The following is a 13,956-nucleotide window of genomic DNA, read 5'->3' on the forward strand; positions in this document are numbered from 1 at the left end:
CACTGAAGCTTAATATTTTGAAGATCCTTCTTTATACAAATGAATACAAGGCATGATTAGTGCAGTATGAAATATTGTAATAAATTTAAACTATAGCTACAAATGATGTGATGTCGTATATTTTGTTTGCTGAAATTTGGAAATTATAGTAACAAAAAAAATCTATAACAACACGTTTTTGCTTAACTCTCTTAATAAGTAATGCCCAGCTGAGAGAAATTATGATGCATTCCTTTAACATGTAGAAATGGTCATTAACACTTTTATCTTGAGGAAGTCGACTGTTACCAGCATATTCAGAAGTATCAGAATACCTAAATATACGTAGCTGTTCTCAGTAGAACAATCTGCCTTGATTTAATCAGATTTAGCTCTCCACTATGATACAGAATTTAAATTCAGATCCACCACTTTGAAAGTTCAGGAGTGCATGCTGTGTGCCTATTTTACTTTCTAATGAACAGGCAAGAATTACTGCATAAGAAACTTATGTCTGTTAAGTATGTCTCAGAAATATATTGTCTGAAGTTTTTAAAGGTAAAATATTGTTTTAGGAATTATTGGGAATTAAGAAGCATGTGGTTCTTGAATGAGTTGTAAAATCTGGCAGAAAATCTTCAATGTATTTTCTGAAACTATTTTTCTACTATGGTTTACTAAATTATGAATACAGTTTCCTCTTTTTAGAATTGCATCCTCTTTTTTCAGACTATCTGTTGTGGGATTCAGTTTTTGGAATGCTGAGACATACTGGCCTTGAACTTTATAGCTACTTTTTGAGTAAATTGGTTACAGGGACAATGGCCAACGCTGTTAGATTTCTATTGAATTGTCATGGCCACTGTAAATTATACCAGCTTCCCAACTTTCTCTTCCAACGGCAAAGAATGTGTATTTTGTCTTGTGGTGTAAGCAAGGAGTATATTTACATGTCTACTATTGCAGCCTCCAATTTTCATTTTTTTGTGACACAATGAAATATTTTAAAGAGCATGTCTGGAACTGTATTTACTAGGCAAGAGGTCAGACTGTTTTTTTTTATCTGTGGAACCAAGTGTTTATCAGGTTTTTGTATGAATCATGCAGTGTGTTAGGGAACATTTTGTGCCAGTATTTTATTCCAGATGTCTTTATAATAAAGTTTTGAAGTGTTAAATTTTCCAAAGGTATTCTAAGTCCAGAAAGGTTTTTTTTTTCCCCAAAAATTTCCAAATTTAACATGCATATCTTTGTACATCCAACTTCTGTGAGCATGTAACTACCTATATAAAATCCATTAATTCTGATGTTTTTGTTAGCTGAGTAAATGTGAATATCCTGATGTATTTCATGTGTTTGGAGGCAGGGGTGCCAATATGCATACCTTTAGGATGCAAATACTTCAAGAGAGTAAAATTTAGATGATTATATTATTCATGTCTTGATGGGTGGCGAGAAGGTTGAACCTCCTCGTTCACCGAACAGTAGGAGTGAGGCCGTTGTGAGACAGGCTGATACAGTCAAGGGAATAAACAAGTCATTCTCTTCAAAACTGAAAGGGAAAAGATTGCACATCAGTCATGGATCCTGTTGTTTCATTCACTCTTAGTCATTCCCTACTTAATGCTATAAATGCAGGGAGGACTACTGCCTAAAAAATTCTTGATGATAACCCATACAGTGCCTTCGTTTGAAAGTGTCCTCCTCAGCCTTCATCTCAAGTCACTGTCATAAGGGTTATATGTAAGCCATCTAGAAATAAAAGGGTGACTCATTCATTTTGTTGTGTCTGTGGGTTTTGTGGTCATATGCAGGGAGAAACTGAGTGTACTTGGCATATCCCTGCAGGCAATTTTGCAGACCTCACTTTGATAGGGACCAGCTCTTACTGGACTGTTTTCTTAAGTTTATTCTAATTTAGCCTGGTGAAAAAAAGCATAGAATAACCACAAGTTTTGTACTGGATAGACATACAATTATGTTTGGGGTTTTTTTTCTTTCTTGGTGGGTACTGGTGACATCGTATAAATGTGTCTCTGCGTGCTATCTCATTTTTGTATGAAGCGTTCAGAACTGCAGCAGGAACTGTAATGTAAAGGAGAAGGAAATTAAATGTGCGAGATTGGATTGATAGGATTTTGAGTTTGGTTTACGCAGACAAAACCCCAGGAAATTCCAAGCTTAGCCTCAGCTGTAGTCCATCAATCAAACTGTTGTGAAAGAATAATGCTAGTAATCATAGAAACACAAAAGATACGATATATAAGCAGAGTGCAATTCTTAATGATCCTGACCCATAACAATATTCTAAATGAATGTTTTTGTATTTAATTTCCTGAGGAAAGTATTAAGGGTGATGTATACAGGAGGAAGATACCTCGTGAAAATTTAGTTAATTGATGGGGCAGCTTTCAAAGCCAAAGTAGTTCAATACCTCTCAGATCTGCCTAGTTGGCAGAATGGTGTAATTACATATTGTATTCTACAGGTCTCATTTTAATCTTGTACTGATGTTTGTAAAAATACATACGGTTACTTTTTAAAGGAGGACTTATCAAAGGTGTCTTTTTACTTCAGTGAAATCAGTGAAATACTTCAGTCATTTTTGCCAGTCGTGGGGACTGGAAGCTGATATACTACAGTGTTACTACATATGTGCACCCAAGTTACAGTATGGCTAATTACCAGTTCAAAAGAAGGCAGTTTACAAACATCATTATGTTCTTGGTGAGGAACAATCATTCATGCCTTATGAAACTCTGAAAGAAAAAGATTAAGATCAAATATGATGAACTCGATCACTTTGTATTTGGAAGTAAGAAAGATTCTGAGTTGAATCAGTGTTGCCTTGAAATGGATTAGATTTTTTTCTCATTTGTGAATTGATTTGTGGGTTAAGCAAGCTACAGGAGCTGCTGTTATTAAATTCCAAAGGAGCTGAAAAAAACCTTCAAGGCAAGAAGGTGTTTTTTTCAGGAAACTTTTTACTACCATCAGTCAAACGAACCTTCGTAGCATTTTATGTTTAATATTCATTAGTTCATTTATAATGCTCTTCTGAATATATTGTATGTTAAGCATAACAGTGTTCAATTCTACAGTTAAAGCGTATGGGGAAGGTTGTAATTGGCAGAGCAGCTAAGAAAGAAAACTTTAGGCTCTGACCTTGATGTGTCATTTTGTAACAGCCTGGAGTAATTGCTTAATTCTTGTGACCAAGAGTGCTGTGAAGGACATTGTATACCAGCACGCCACAAAAAAGTTTAGGATTCAGTGTTTGTTTAATGAATGTTACATAATTTTCCATGCAGCTAGCAGATGTGATTGTATCAGTTTAGCTCTGTTTATGTGCTGCTCCAAACAGAAGAGGAGGTAATTATAATAATGGAGAAAAAGAGGAAATTTAACAAATATTGATAATATATGTGAAATTTGTTTTCATGCTAATCTATTATTTTTAACTGGGCTACCTTCCTTGTTGTTTTCCTGATAGTCTATTTCTTTTCTTTCTTTGGTCTCACTTTCTACGTAGGACTGGCTCATCACATCTGTAATCTCCTGATAGAGACTGTGGCTCTGTACTTGGAGGCAGATGATAAAAGCAGCACCAAGACAGCAAATGCCCTGCTTCTGTCCTTGCTTGACATTTTGCACTGCGTGCTGGTGTATACAGCAAACATTGTGCGCCAGGCTTTACAGGTATGGAATTTATTTTCTGGGGTCATCACAATCTTAAAACATTTTTTTTTTTAAGTAGCTTCCCATTATCCTAATAATGAAATTCCTACTATTCTGATTTTATTGAATTTTTAGTTGGGTAGAAAGAGAAAAGCATGTATTTTTCAACTTCATGTTACTGTTTCATGTACTTACCTGGCTAGACTATCTATACTAGTCTCACCATGTGCTGGAAACACAGGTCCTACTTGACTGGGTTTTTTTATTAAGCACATTAAGTAGGTTGATTCAACTTTTACTCAAGGTCAAACCATTTTTCTTCCATTCATAAAGATTACTCCATAAAACCCAACATCCTTTCATTATAAATCATGTGTAATTACTCTACTTGAGCATATGTAACCTCTGCATGTGCATTGACTAAAGTATTTCCTCTCTTATATTGCTCAGTTTGTCTTTCAAGTTTCTGTAGGAATGACTGCAAGTCAGGGCAATGGTAGGACTTCCTCTTCCAAAGAAGAGATCCTCCTCCTTCAAAATGGAGCACAAAAATATACTATTTAAAGAAACTTCACATAACTCTCTTAAAACAAGAAAAAACATTCATCATTTTTTAGACTTGATGCTAAGCTGACAGCATTTGTTTTGTTTTTAAATGATCTGCCAAATTTCTGCGTTGGTCAAGTGGAAGTAACTTCTGTATTTAGTCTGCAATCAGCACCACCTACTCTTCACGTTAGGTTTTTGATGTTCTTTGGATTATCTACTGAAGAACAGAGAAGACCATTAGGTCCAATATGTCTTCAGGACAGAGATTCCTGTCCTGTATTGTCGTTCAGGACATGGCTTCTTTATTCCGAGAAGGTCCTCTCTGGGGGTTGGTTGGGTTTTGTTTGGGGTTTGGTTTGGCTATTTATTAAGAAGGTTTAATGTATGAAGTGGGTGTTGAAAATTCAGCCTTTTTTTTTTCTACACAGGTTTACATAATCAGTTATGTTATCAACCAGATATTTCAGTGAGAAGTGGGTGGTTTTTTATCATTTTTGGAAGAAATTTGATTTAGATCTGATGGTACAATACTTTGTCTTTTTTTGAGTCCTCTAATAGCAGGTTCTGTAATGGGTTTCTTATCTAAGAATCACATTGTAAATCAAATTTTGTAGTCTAATTGCTGATTGTCATATTGTTGGCAGCACTCCATGTAATCAGAGAGATACATTCTGTATGTACGCTCCACACAGCAGCGGAGGCCAATTATATTGGAGGGCACGTGTCAGGAGAGAGGATCTTGCACATGGACTGGCAGCATTAGTGAAACTGGTGATTTTTATTTAGATACAAAATTAAATCTATACATTCAAAGCCAAATTCTGTTCTGGCTTTACATGAATACATCAATTGATTTATGCACTAAAACTCCAGTCTTGTCCAATTTTAGTCAAATCTACTTTGATCTGGAAGGCTAACAAGAATCAGCTGGAAAAGTGAGTTTTGAAGCATAGCTCTGCCCTGCGCCCCTAGAAAACTAATTTTAGGGTGGTGTGACTTGCCTTAGCTTACTTGTCTTGATGGTACTCATTACAGGGCCCCTGTGGGTTCTACAGATGCCTCAGTACACATACCCTATTGAATGATGGCCGTTAGTTGTTGGCTGGTATTTAACTTGCATCTATACGTAATACTCTGCTATCCATGTGTCACTAAATGCATCGGGGTAGTGACAACAAATATTCTTGCATTGTTTCTCATAGGGGTCTTCTGAATAAGACACCTTCTGAAACAGAACTTGAAATAGTCCTACCTTCACCTGAATCCTTTTAAAGCTTTTTATATGTAAAGTGATCACCTCACGCAGCTGCATAGTCAAAACATGACACCACTTTTCCTTTGCATTTCAGTCATTTCTGCTGAATGGTGCTGATAACTGTATCCAGCTTCATTCAAGAGTTTGCTCTCTGTGGTCCGAGTACTTGTGTTTTAATGGAAATGGTATAGAAGTTCAGATTAACTTGCGTATCTGTTTTGGAACAGTCTCATCATATCATGTCCCACAGGTGATCCACAGTAGCTGAAAGTAATTTGCAATCTCAATTTGATACGTGGACTCTATTTAATGACTTCATGTAGGTTTAAACATGGTGTAGTGTGTATCATATATGTGACATATATAAAGTATAATTCTTTTAGTGATGCTGTTCATTCTCTTTCCAAATACACTAAATATATGAAAGTTAAAGAAAGTATTCAAACGTGCCTGATAAAGAATGTCTGTCTTTCACCCAAGCATTAACAGAAAAAGCTGTTGGAAATTTTGCTGAAGTGAAAGTGGCTTACTTCCCTCTCTTGATTAATATAAACACTCCATTTTTTTTGTCTTCTCTGCACTATGGTGTTTTTGCCCTTGGACTTCAGCATTCCAGGTCATTGTGGTGAGCCTCAGTGAGGGACATACCAGTGTTTCTTCTCACCTGGAGAAACATCTCTTTAGATCTCTTTTTTCAAAATTCTTCCTAGAAGAAAGGCATTGTCCTTTCAACTCATCAGTATCAACAGTGGAGCTTCTGCAGGAGTGTCTTCTGTCTCAGGGGACCTGCTCTTGCATTTGCTTAACCAAACAAAAATCCTCAGGTATTATACTTGGAATGAAATGTTTAAATGGAACACAATACAAAGTGATTTTTAAATGAGTTCTTTAGAGGAAATGTTTACGTTTTCCTACAGCAGCTAGACTGTACAGGGTCATGGTCCAAAGTGCTACAAGATAATGAAATGAAATGAAATGAAAAATCTTGTAAGCAGACCTTCCTGGTATCCTGGAGCAGGGATGGGTCATAAATAACACTGCCTAGGAGGGCAGTGTGCTTTCTTGAAGGGGGTGACAATGGTCAGGATTACAAGTAGTAGGAAGTCATATCACAGACTTTTGTCACTTAAGGGTTTTATTATTGCTATTTAAAAAATAAACTATTATAATTTATTATGAATATTTCAGGATACAAAATGAGTCAGAAAGACAAAATTGGACATCATTGTTGAGAATCCTAACTTTACAGTCACCTTGATTTTTCTTGTTTCGAGTAGCATTTAAAATTGTTCCTGATAAAGGGAAGAAAAGTTGGACTTTAATGATAAAATAGTCATGTCATGTTGAAAGAGAATACAAATAAATAAAACATTTAAGGCTTTCGAGATACCTTTTGCATATACAGTTTATAGCATTTTGCTGAAGAAATGTCAGGTAGGTCAGGATACTCAGCCTGTGCAGAATGGGCTTGACAGCATGAGTCTCTTGCTTTGTGCTTATTGTTACAGGCACAGGGAGCGTAACTGCTCATTCAGAGCCCAGGGACGCTTAACTAGAAAAGAGTGTACAAGTCTCCTTCAAAATTCCGTTCAAACATTGACCACCTAATGGACCTAACTTGTTTCTCATAATGAAACAGTCACTGAGGTTGCTTTTTATTTTTCCTCATCTTATTAAGGCACAGAAATCTGGCGCAGGAGGGGACACACAGGCTGCTGAAGACCTTCTGCTTATCAATAAACCCCTGACGGACCTAATTAGCCTGCTTATTCAACTGGTGAGAATTTGCTTGTTTGTAAGCCTTTTGGAATGTTGCTGAAGTTATTCAACTGAATTCAACATCTTAGAAATCTGTTTGCTGTTTTTCATTGTGCATAAGCTCCCACCTAGTAGGAAGGAAGGACTCATGATTTCTAAGAAATTATAGGTCACAGTGACTTGCAGGTTTCTAGGTTTCAGTCTGTCCCGCGCATAGAAGTGGGATGAGGGGCAGGCTGCACGTTCTCAGGTCAGGTACAAATGTGTAGCCAAATTTTACCCCTTTAGAATAGAATCATAAAATCACAGAATGGTTTGGGGTTGGAAGGGACCTTAACGACCATCTAGTTCCAACCCCCCTGCCATGGGCCGGGACACCTTCCACTAGATCAGGTTGCTCAACGGACTACTGATCACTCTATAGAGAATGGATGGTAGTCAAAATTTGAAACAAAAAGTACTGCTGCCATTAGAAAATTAAGTAAACTTAAAATGTTTGCAGTGAATGATAAATTTCAGTATTATTTTCTTGGTTTTGAGCCTTCTGAATTTTTCTCAAGAGTTTAGTTTTGTTTTAACGTGATCCTGAGGGATTTACGAGTGGGAATGGTCCCTGGTGATCTGTAAACATCTTTGAAGTCTGTTTGAAGTCAGCCTTTTCCAGAGTTTACTAGATGTCACAGTGCTGCATTAAAATCTCCGCTGAGTGATACACTGTGGCCCTGACACATCCCATCAGCTCAACCTGCATCGTTCTGTGCCAGGGATTTGTATTGGCTCTGGGGGCAACAGGCAGCTTGTAGTAGAGGAATGCTTCTGGAGCCAGACAGGGTTTTGAGAGACTGCCTCAGCCTTTTCTTCAACATAAAGCCGTTAGAATGGTATGTGAGAATTTCCCTGTGGCACATCACACTGTCCTTTCCACGTTATTTCATTTAGAGGCATTTCAGATTCACTGTGTTCTCTTCCAGCCCCAATCTTTTTTTTGTTTTTATTTAAATGTAGGTTTTCAGATGTATTGTGATAGGAATACCTGTGGCCCTTTTACTATCTTTAGCACTGTCTGTCATCTCCTGTTTTGGGAACAGTGTGATTCCTTTTCTATTAATTTTTGGCATTATACTTGTTGCTAAATCCTCCTTTGGATTTATTTTACCCAGCCATTGACGAAGGCTTTTTGGAAATGTTCACTGAATGACCTGAAACAAAGTGAATGAATTTCAACTGTGTAATATTTCATCTTTATCATTTTTTTTTTAATTTACTTTCTATTAACTTTTAAAAATCACTATATATGATAAACAGTTAGGACATGAAGAGACGCAAATGTTCCTTTAAAGTAAAACTAGACATAAATTTAAATTCTATTAACTCTCTAAAGAACAAAAAATTAGAGGCCAAGCTTTACTCAGCCTTATACCACCTGGAAGTCTTTTATAAGTTTTTAATTAAAGGATAAGGTAATTGTATAGTTAGCATGTACTGATTAGATTCTGACATGCCCTTTTATTTCAGAAGCGTGGCTGCAAATTGCCACTAGGTTTTGCTTTGTTCTGTATTTCTACAGATTCCAGTGTGTTTAAAATGCTTATTTAAAACCTGCTGATTTTAACATATGGGTAAAGCGTAAAGACCATTGCTGCTGCTGCTTTTTTTGCTTAGTTTTGAATTTTGTCAAGTATTTTGTAAAAGTGAGTGATTGTCTCTTGTAATGTGTGTATATTGTTCTTTACATACGTGTGCTTGACTGGATTTATGAAAGTTATTTTAGCTCCGTTTGTTAAATTTTGAATTGTTTACCCATTCCCATATTAAACATTTCCTGTTAAGGCTGGGAGAGTTTGAACAACATAATAACAATTTTAACATTTAGGATCCAGTTTTTAAAAATGTTTTGTGCTCTAATGTCATTAAATAGGACTACATTCTTTGTGAAGTCTAGTGGGTCTCTCAAGATGCATATGCTTCCCGCTCCTGAAAAAGACTCAGGCCTACTTAAGCTTTAGTTCTGCGGAGCTGCTGACAGTAGTTCTCTGTATTCACTGAGCTGCGTGGCTATAGGCCAGGCTGGATGAGGCTTTGAGCAACCTGGTCTAGTGGAAGGTGTCCCTGCCCATGGCAGGGGGTTGGAACTAGATGGTCTGTAAGGTCCCTTCCAACCCAACCCATTCCATGATTCTATGATTATTATTTTGAGACATTCAGTTCTAAGTCAACTATCATTACAGGAGATAATGAAGGTCTTAAATTCTGACCTAATCATCACTTTAAGATACTGGGTTAAAACTGTTTTCTCTGATTTGCTTATTTCTACCCTTCTTCCCATATTTATGGTTTCTTATGTCATTTTGAATAATTGCTTTCCCTTATTGATATCTATATCCCTCAAGTAGATGACTGGTCCATGCCTCATTGACTTGTCTATTTATTTATTTTCTTCCAGTTCTACGTGTTTATTTCTCTTAATAATACCTCAAAATCCATGTGAGTTAAACTTGAAAATGTCAAAAACTTAGAATGAATTTTTCCCTTCTTTAATTGTGATTTAGTCTATCACCTGGAGGATAGCAAAGCAAGTGTAGGAAACCTAGATTGCATGTAAATGAAACTTCAGCGGTTTTAAGAATGCAAAAGAAGAAATAATTACAGATTCTGTCATGCAGAAACCACTGCAAATTTGTAAATCCAATATTTAATCCCATGATCAGTCTGCCCTTAATTGATCAATAAGAGGAAAATTAATAGACCATTTAATTTTCTGCTTGGCAGCTTTGTGTGTTTAGAAGTTAATTATATTTAGGTTTTTTGTGTAATGTTTCTCCACTTGAACATAAATATCTTTATCAATAGTATCTTTATCAATGACCTGGACAAGGGGATTGAGTGCACCCTTAGCAAGTTGCCATGTGACACCAAGTTGGGCGAGAGTGTTGATCTGCTTGAGGACAGGAAGGGTCTGCAGAAGGATCTGGACAGGCTGGATTTATGGCCAAGGCCAACTGTGTGAGGTTCAATAAGGCCAAGTGCCGGGTTCTGCACTTGGGTCACAAGAACCAATGCTCCAGGTTTGGGGACGAGTGGCTGGAAAGCTGTCAGGCAGAAAAGGACCTGGGGTGTTGGTTGACGGCCGGCTGACTATGAGCCAGCAGTGTGCCCAGGTGGCCAAGAAGGCCAACGGCATCCTGGCCTGTGTCAGGAACAGCGTGGTCAGCAGGAGTAGGGCAGTGACTGTGCCCCTGTACTGGGCACTGGTGAGGCCGCACCTCAAATCCTGTGTTCAGTGTTGGGTCCCTCACTGCAAGAAAGAGGGGCCTAAAGGGTCTGGTGCTGGAGTGTGTCCAGAGAAGGGAACAGAGCTGGGGAAGGGTCTGGAGCACAAGTCCTGAGGAGCGGCTGAGGGAGCTGGGGGTGTTTAGGCTGGAGAAGAGGAGGCTGAGAGCAGACCTTATGGCTCTCTACAACTACCCGAAAGGGTTGTAGGGAGATGGGTGTTGGTCTCTTCTCTGAAGTAACAAGTGATAGGACCAGAAGAAATGGCATCAAGTTGTGCCAGGAGAGGTTTGGATTGGATATGAGGAAAGTTTCTTCACCAAAAGGGCTGTCAGGCATTGGAACAGGCTGCCCAGGGAAATGGTTGAGTCACCATCCCGGGAGGTATTTAAAAACCATGTAGATGTGGTGCTCAGGGACATGGATTAGTGGTCAACTTGGCAGGGATAGGTGAGTGGTTGGACCTGATGATCTTAAAGGTCTTTTCCAATCTAAATGAGTTTATGATAAATGTAATTTCATTGTTAAACTTGCAGCAGTTATGGAAGGAACATAATACCTTCTGCTTTTTTATGTTCTGTTATAGTTAAAAAAAAAAAATTTGCTTCATTGTGGATTTACAGAAACTTTCATAAACCTTGTCAGTACCTGAAAGTCTTTAGTTCTCTGTAGATGCTAGATCTGTAGATCCCAGGTGTAGAGCCTCTTATCTGCAGATTACTGGACTGCTGGGATAGACCTTTTCTTGTCTTTTGGTACTCGGCTTCTTCATTATCATATTACTAGTAAAATTTGAAGTTGATTATTGTGCTCTGTATATTACTGTTGAAATACCAGTTAATCATGTGCAAACATGAAGAGGACAAATATGAAGCCTCAGAGCACATGGATGAGTGAGATGGTCTCTTCTAGGTCCTTTCTGTCTCTATATTGCACTGGCTCTAAGGCTGTGCCCTGACTTCCGAGTACGTGAAGGTATTTGCCAATGAATAATGAAAATGACTGCAGGAGAATGATAACCCTGTAGACTGTAGAATTCTATTTCACATTTCTTAGGAATGCAGACGGTTCTGTGGTCAGAGTGGGAAGATGTATGTTTATTTCCTGTATTATATAACATATTACTGTTATTGTATTTGAAATAGTATCTGCAAAGCATATTTGAAAACTTTTCTTATACAGAGCTACCCGAAAAAACCAAAACAAATCACACACAAGGGGGAAAAAAAAAACCAAAACCCCAAACCAAAAAAAACCCACCAAAGAAAAACACACCAAAGGAAATAAGAATAAATTGTCACAAGCACAGAATTTTAGAATGAGGATTTAGTTTCTCAGCATTTAGGCTGGATTAAAATGAAGTGAAAATACATTTTGTGTTAAAATATTTCCCCTCATGCAGGAGGACATCAATTTTGCCATAAGCCAAAATATAATCATTTTTTTTCATTTAAAACTGTTCATGTTTACTAATAAGAATAGTACAGTAAACTTAGCGGATTTAATAATGTTTTGCTTTTACATTTTGTTTAACGTTTGCAAAATCATCTTCCCTATAGTTATCAATGGTGCTTCCTTTACAGCACGTTCTGTAATCACATTACTGATCTAATGAACATCTATCTCTTACCATAATAAACTCGCTTTGTGTGTAACCTCATTAATGCACTGAAATAGTGTCCCCTCCGGGTAATCCAGACAGTTTCATTGTAGCTCTAAAATTAGCTGCTGTAACAACTCGAACTGTGTGAAAACTGCCACTTCAGCTCAAATGATCACACGTTTCTTGCAGTGGTTTGCAATTCATGAACACGCTGCGACCCAGTTCAAAATGAAGGCATTTTTGACAACAGACTGCAACAATATAGATGTGTAATAACAAGAAACTTCCTGGTCTTCACCACATTAACATTAAAATACACAGCGCGGTTTCTATCCCGAAGGGAAGAGAAGTAGAATTTTACGTTATGAGCCTGTTTACAGTAGGTTATAACATGGCCCTAAAAATTAAGTAATACACAGTCTACATTGCACAAAAGTCTCGTCATGAGGCATTATTTTAAAATGTTGAAGTGGAAAACAAATGTATGGTTCTCAGTTAGGGAATGGCAATAATTCTGACTTCAGCTGGTTAGTAATTTATTTGAAGGTGTTGGATTTTCTTCAAGCTATACACTAGCCCAGAATATGAACAGCTGCAGGAAGGAGTACTAATGTTTCTACCTTGCTGAAGGGTTGAATCCATAATCCCCTCTGACTGATAAAGCAAAAAGAAACGAAAGGCAACTAGAGGGGTTTTTCATGTAATTATGAAATACTAGGGGGCAGATCTTTTCCTAAAGAGTTTGAACTCTAGTTTTTCATGGGTTTCTCCTCCCCTGAAAGAACAAAAACTTAAGTAGCTGCTGTTGTGGAAAACTATAGATGCATTTCAAATGCTTGAAATATACTTCTTCATATCAAATGGAATTATGATTAGAAAAATAATCAGACCATTGTTCCAGCTGATTAAGAGATGAACCACCCCCCTATATTCTTTTGTCTAGTAGCGTGATTCTAGCTTTGCTGTTCTTATTAAAAATTAGACACTATTCACTTGAAAGCTGAATTTTTATTCCGTGTTGTTCTGTACTTACACATATTGTATTTTCAGTCACTGCTTTTTTTCATACTGATAATTTTCTTCATGTCCCCTTCTCTTCATAGTCCGTATTAACACTGACTGGCAGCTAGTGTTGAATTTCAGGTTACCAACTTGCAACTTTGACATCTAAATTGCTACTTGTCAGTAGTGAAACAGCAAAATGGTGAGAGTTATAGAGAAAAATGCTGATGCAGACATACTTAAATAGGAACACTGCTGAGAGTTCCTCTTCTACCTTAATTATTGATGGGTTAGACTGTAGGCCAATGATTCTCATCCCCTCCAGAGTAAATATGGTCTTTCCTATTCTCAGCTTGTTTTCCTATTCATCCAAGACCTATGCTGTTACTGTTATACCCTGGAATTTTCCAGGATGAGAGCAGCTTGCCTCCCAAACTCTAGATAACACTGAAGCTCAAAGGGATGCTGGTGAAGCAGAGGAGCAGAATAGCCTGAAGCACAACAGGGGCTGAAGGAGTTCATTGGCATTTGTGATTGAACAGGACAATGTCATGGCTGGCAAATACTGTGCACCCTGGACTGATACTGGTGGCGAGGTTTGGAGGATGGTCACTGAAAGCTTCATATCCTGTGAAAAACGAGCCTAGCTGAAGCCAAGGCTTATAGGATGGAGAGTTTCAGGGTCTTCCTTTCTCGTGATGGGGGGACAAAGAACAGCAGCAACAGTGATATAAGGCTGGGCATGCCAGGAGGAGATAAACAAAGCCATTGTCCCAAGCTCAGCACCTCCTCACCTAGGGCAGAATGTTCCCCTGTCTTGCTAACTGGGGATTAAAAAAGCCTACCTTGGGAATAACGCTGA

General features: G+C 37.8%; 1 protein-coding gene across 1 annotated transcript in view; it reads left to right on the top strand.

Moving 5' to 3' along the window:
* Window positions 1-3,511: 3,511 nt before the first annotated feature.
* LOC104514882 (serine/threonine-protein kinase ULK4-like) overlaps window positions 3,512-13,956 on the top strand; it is a gene marked incomplete at its 5' end in the record, with an annotated part of 60,668 nt that continues 50,223 nt past the window's right edge. Inside the window, 2 exons of the mRNA XM_010158685.1 lie at window positions 3,512-3,678; window positions 7,140-7,238. Of these exons, the coding sequence (XP_010156987.1) occupies window positions 3,512-3,678; window positions 7,140-7,238 (266 nt within the window). The remainder of the gene's footprint in view (window positions 3,679-7,139; window positions 7,239-13,956) is intronic.

This window comes from Eurypyga helias, unplaced genomic scaffold (genome assembly GCF_000690775.1).
Source record: "Eurypyga helias isolate BGI_N326 unplaced genomic scaffold, ASM69077v1 scaffold39, whole genome shotgun sequence".
NCBI classification, from domain to species: Eukaryota; Metazoa; Chordata; class Aves; order Eurypygiformes; family Eurypygidae; genus Eurypyga; species Eurypyga helias.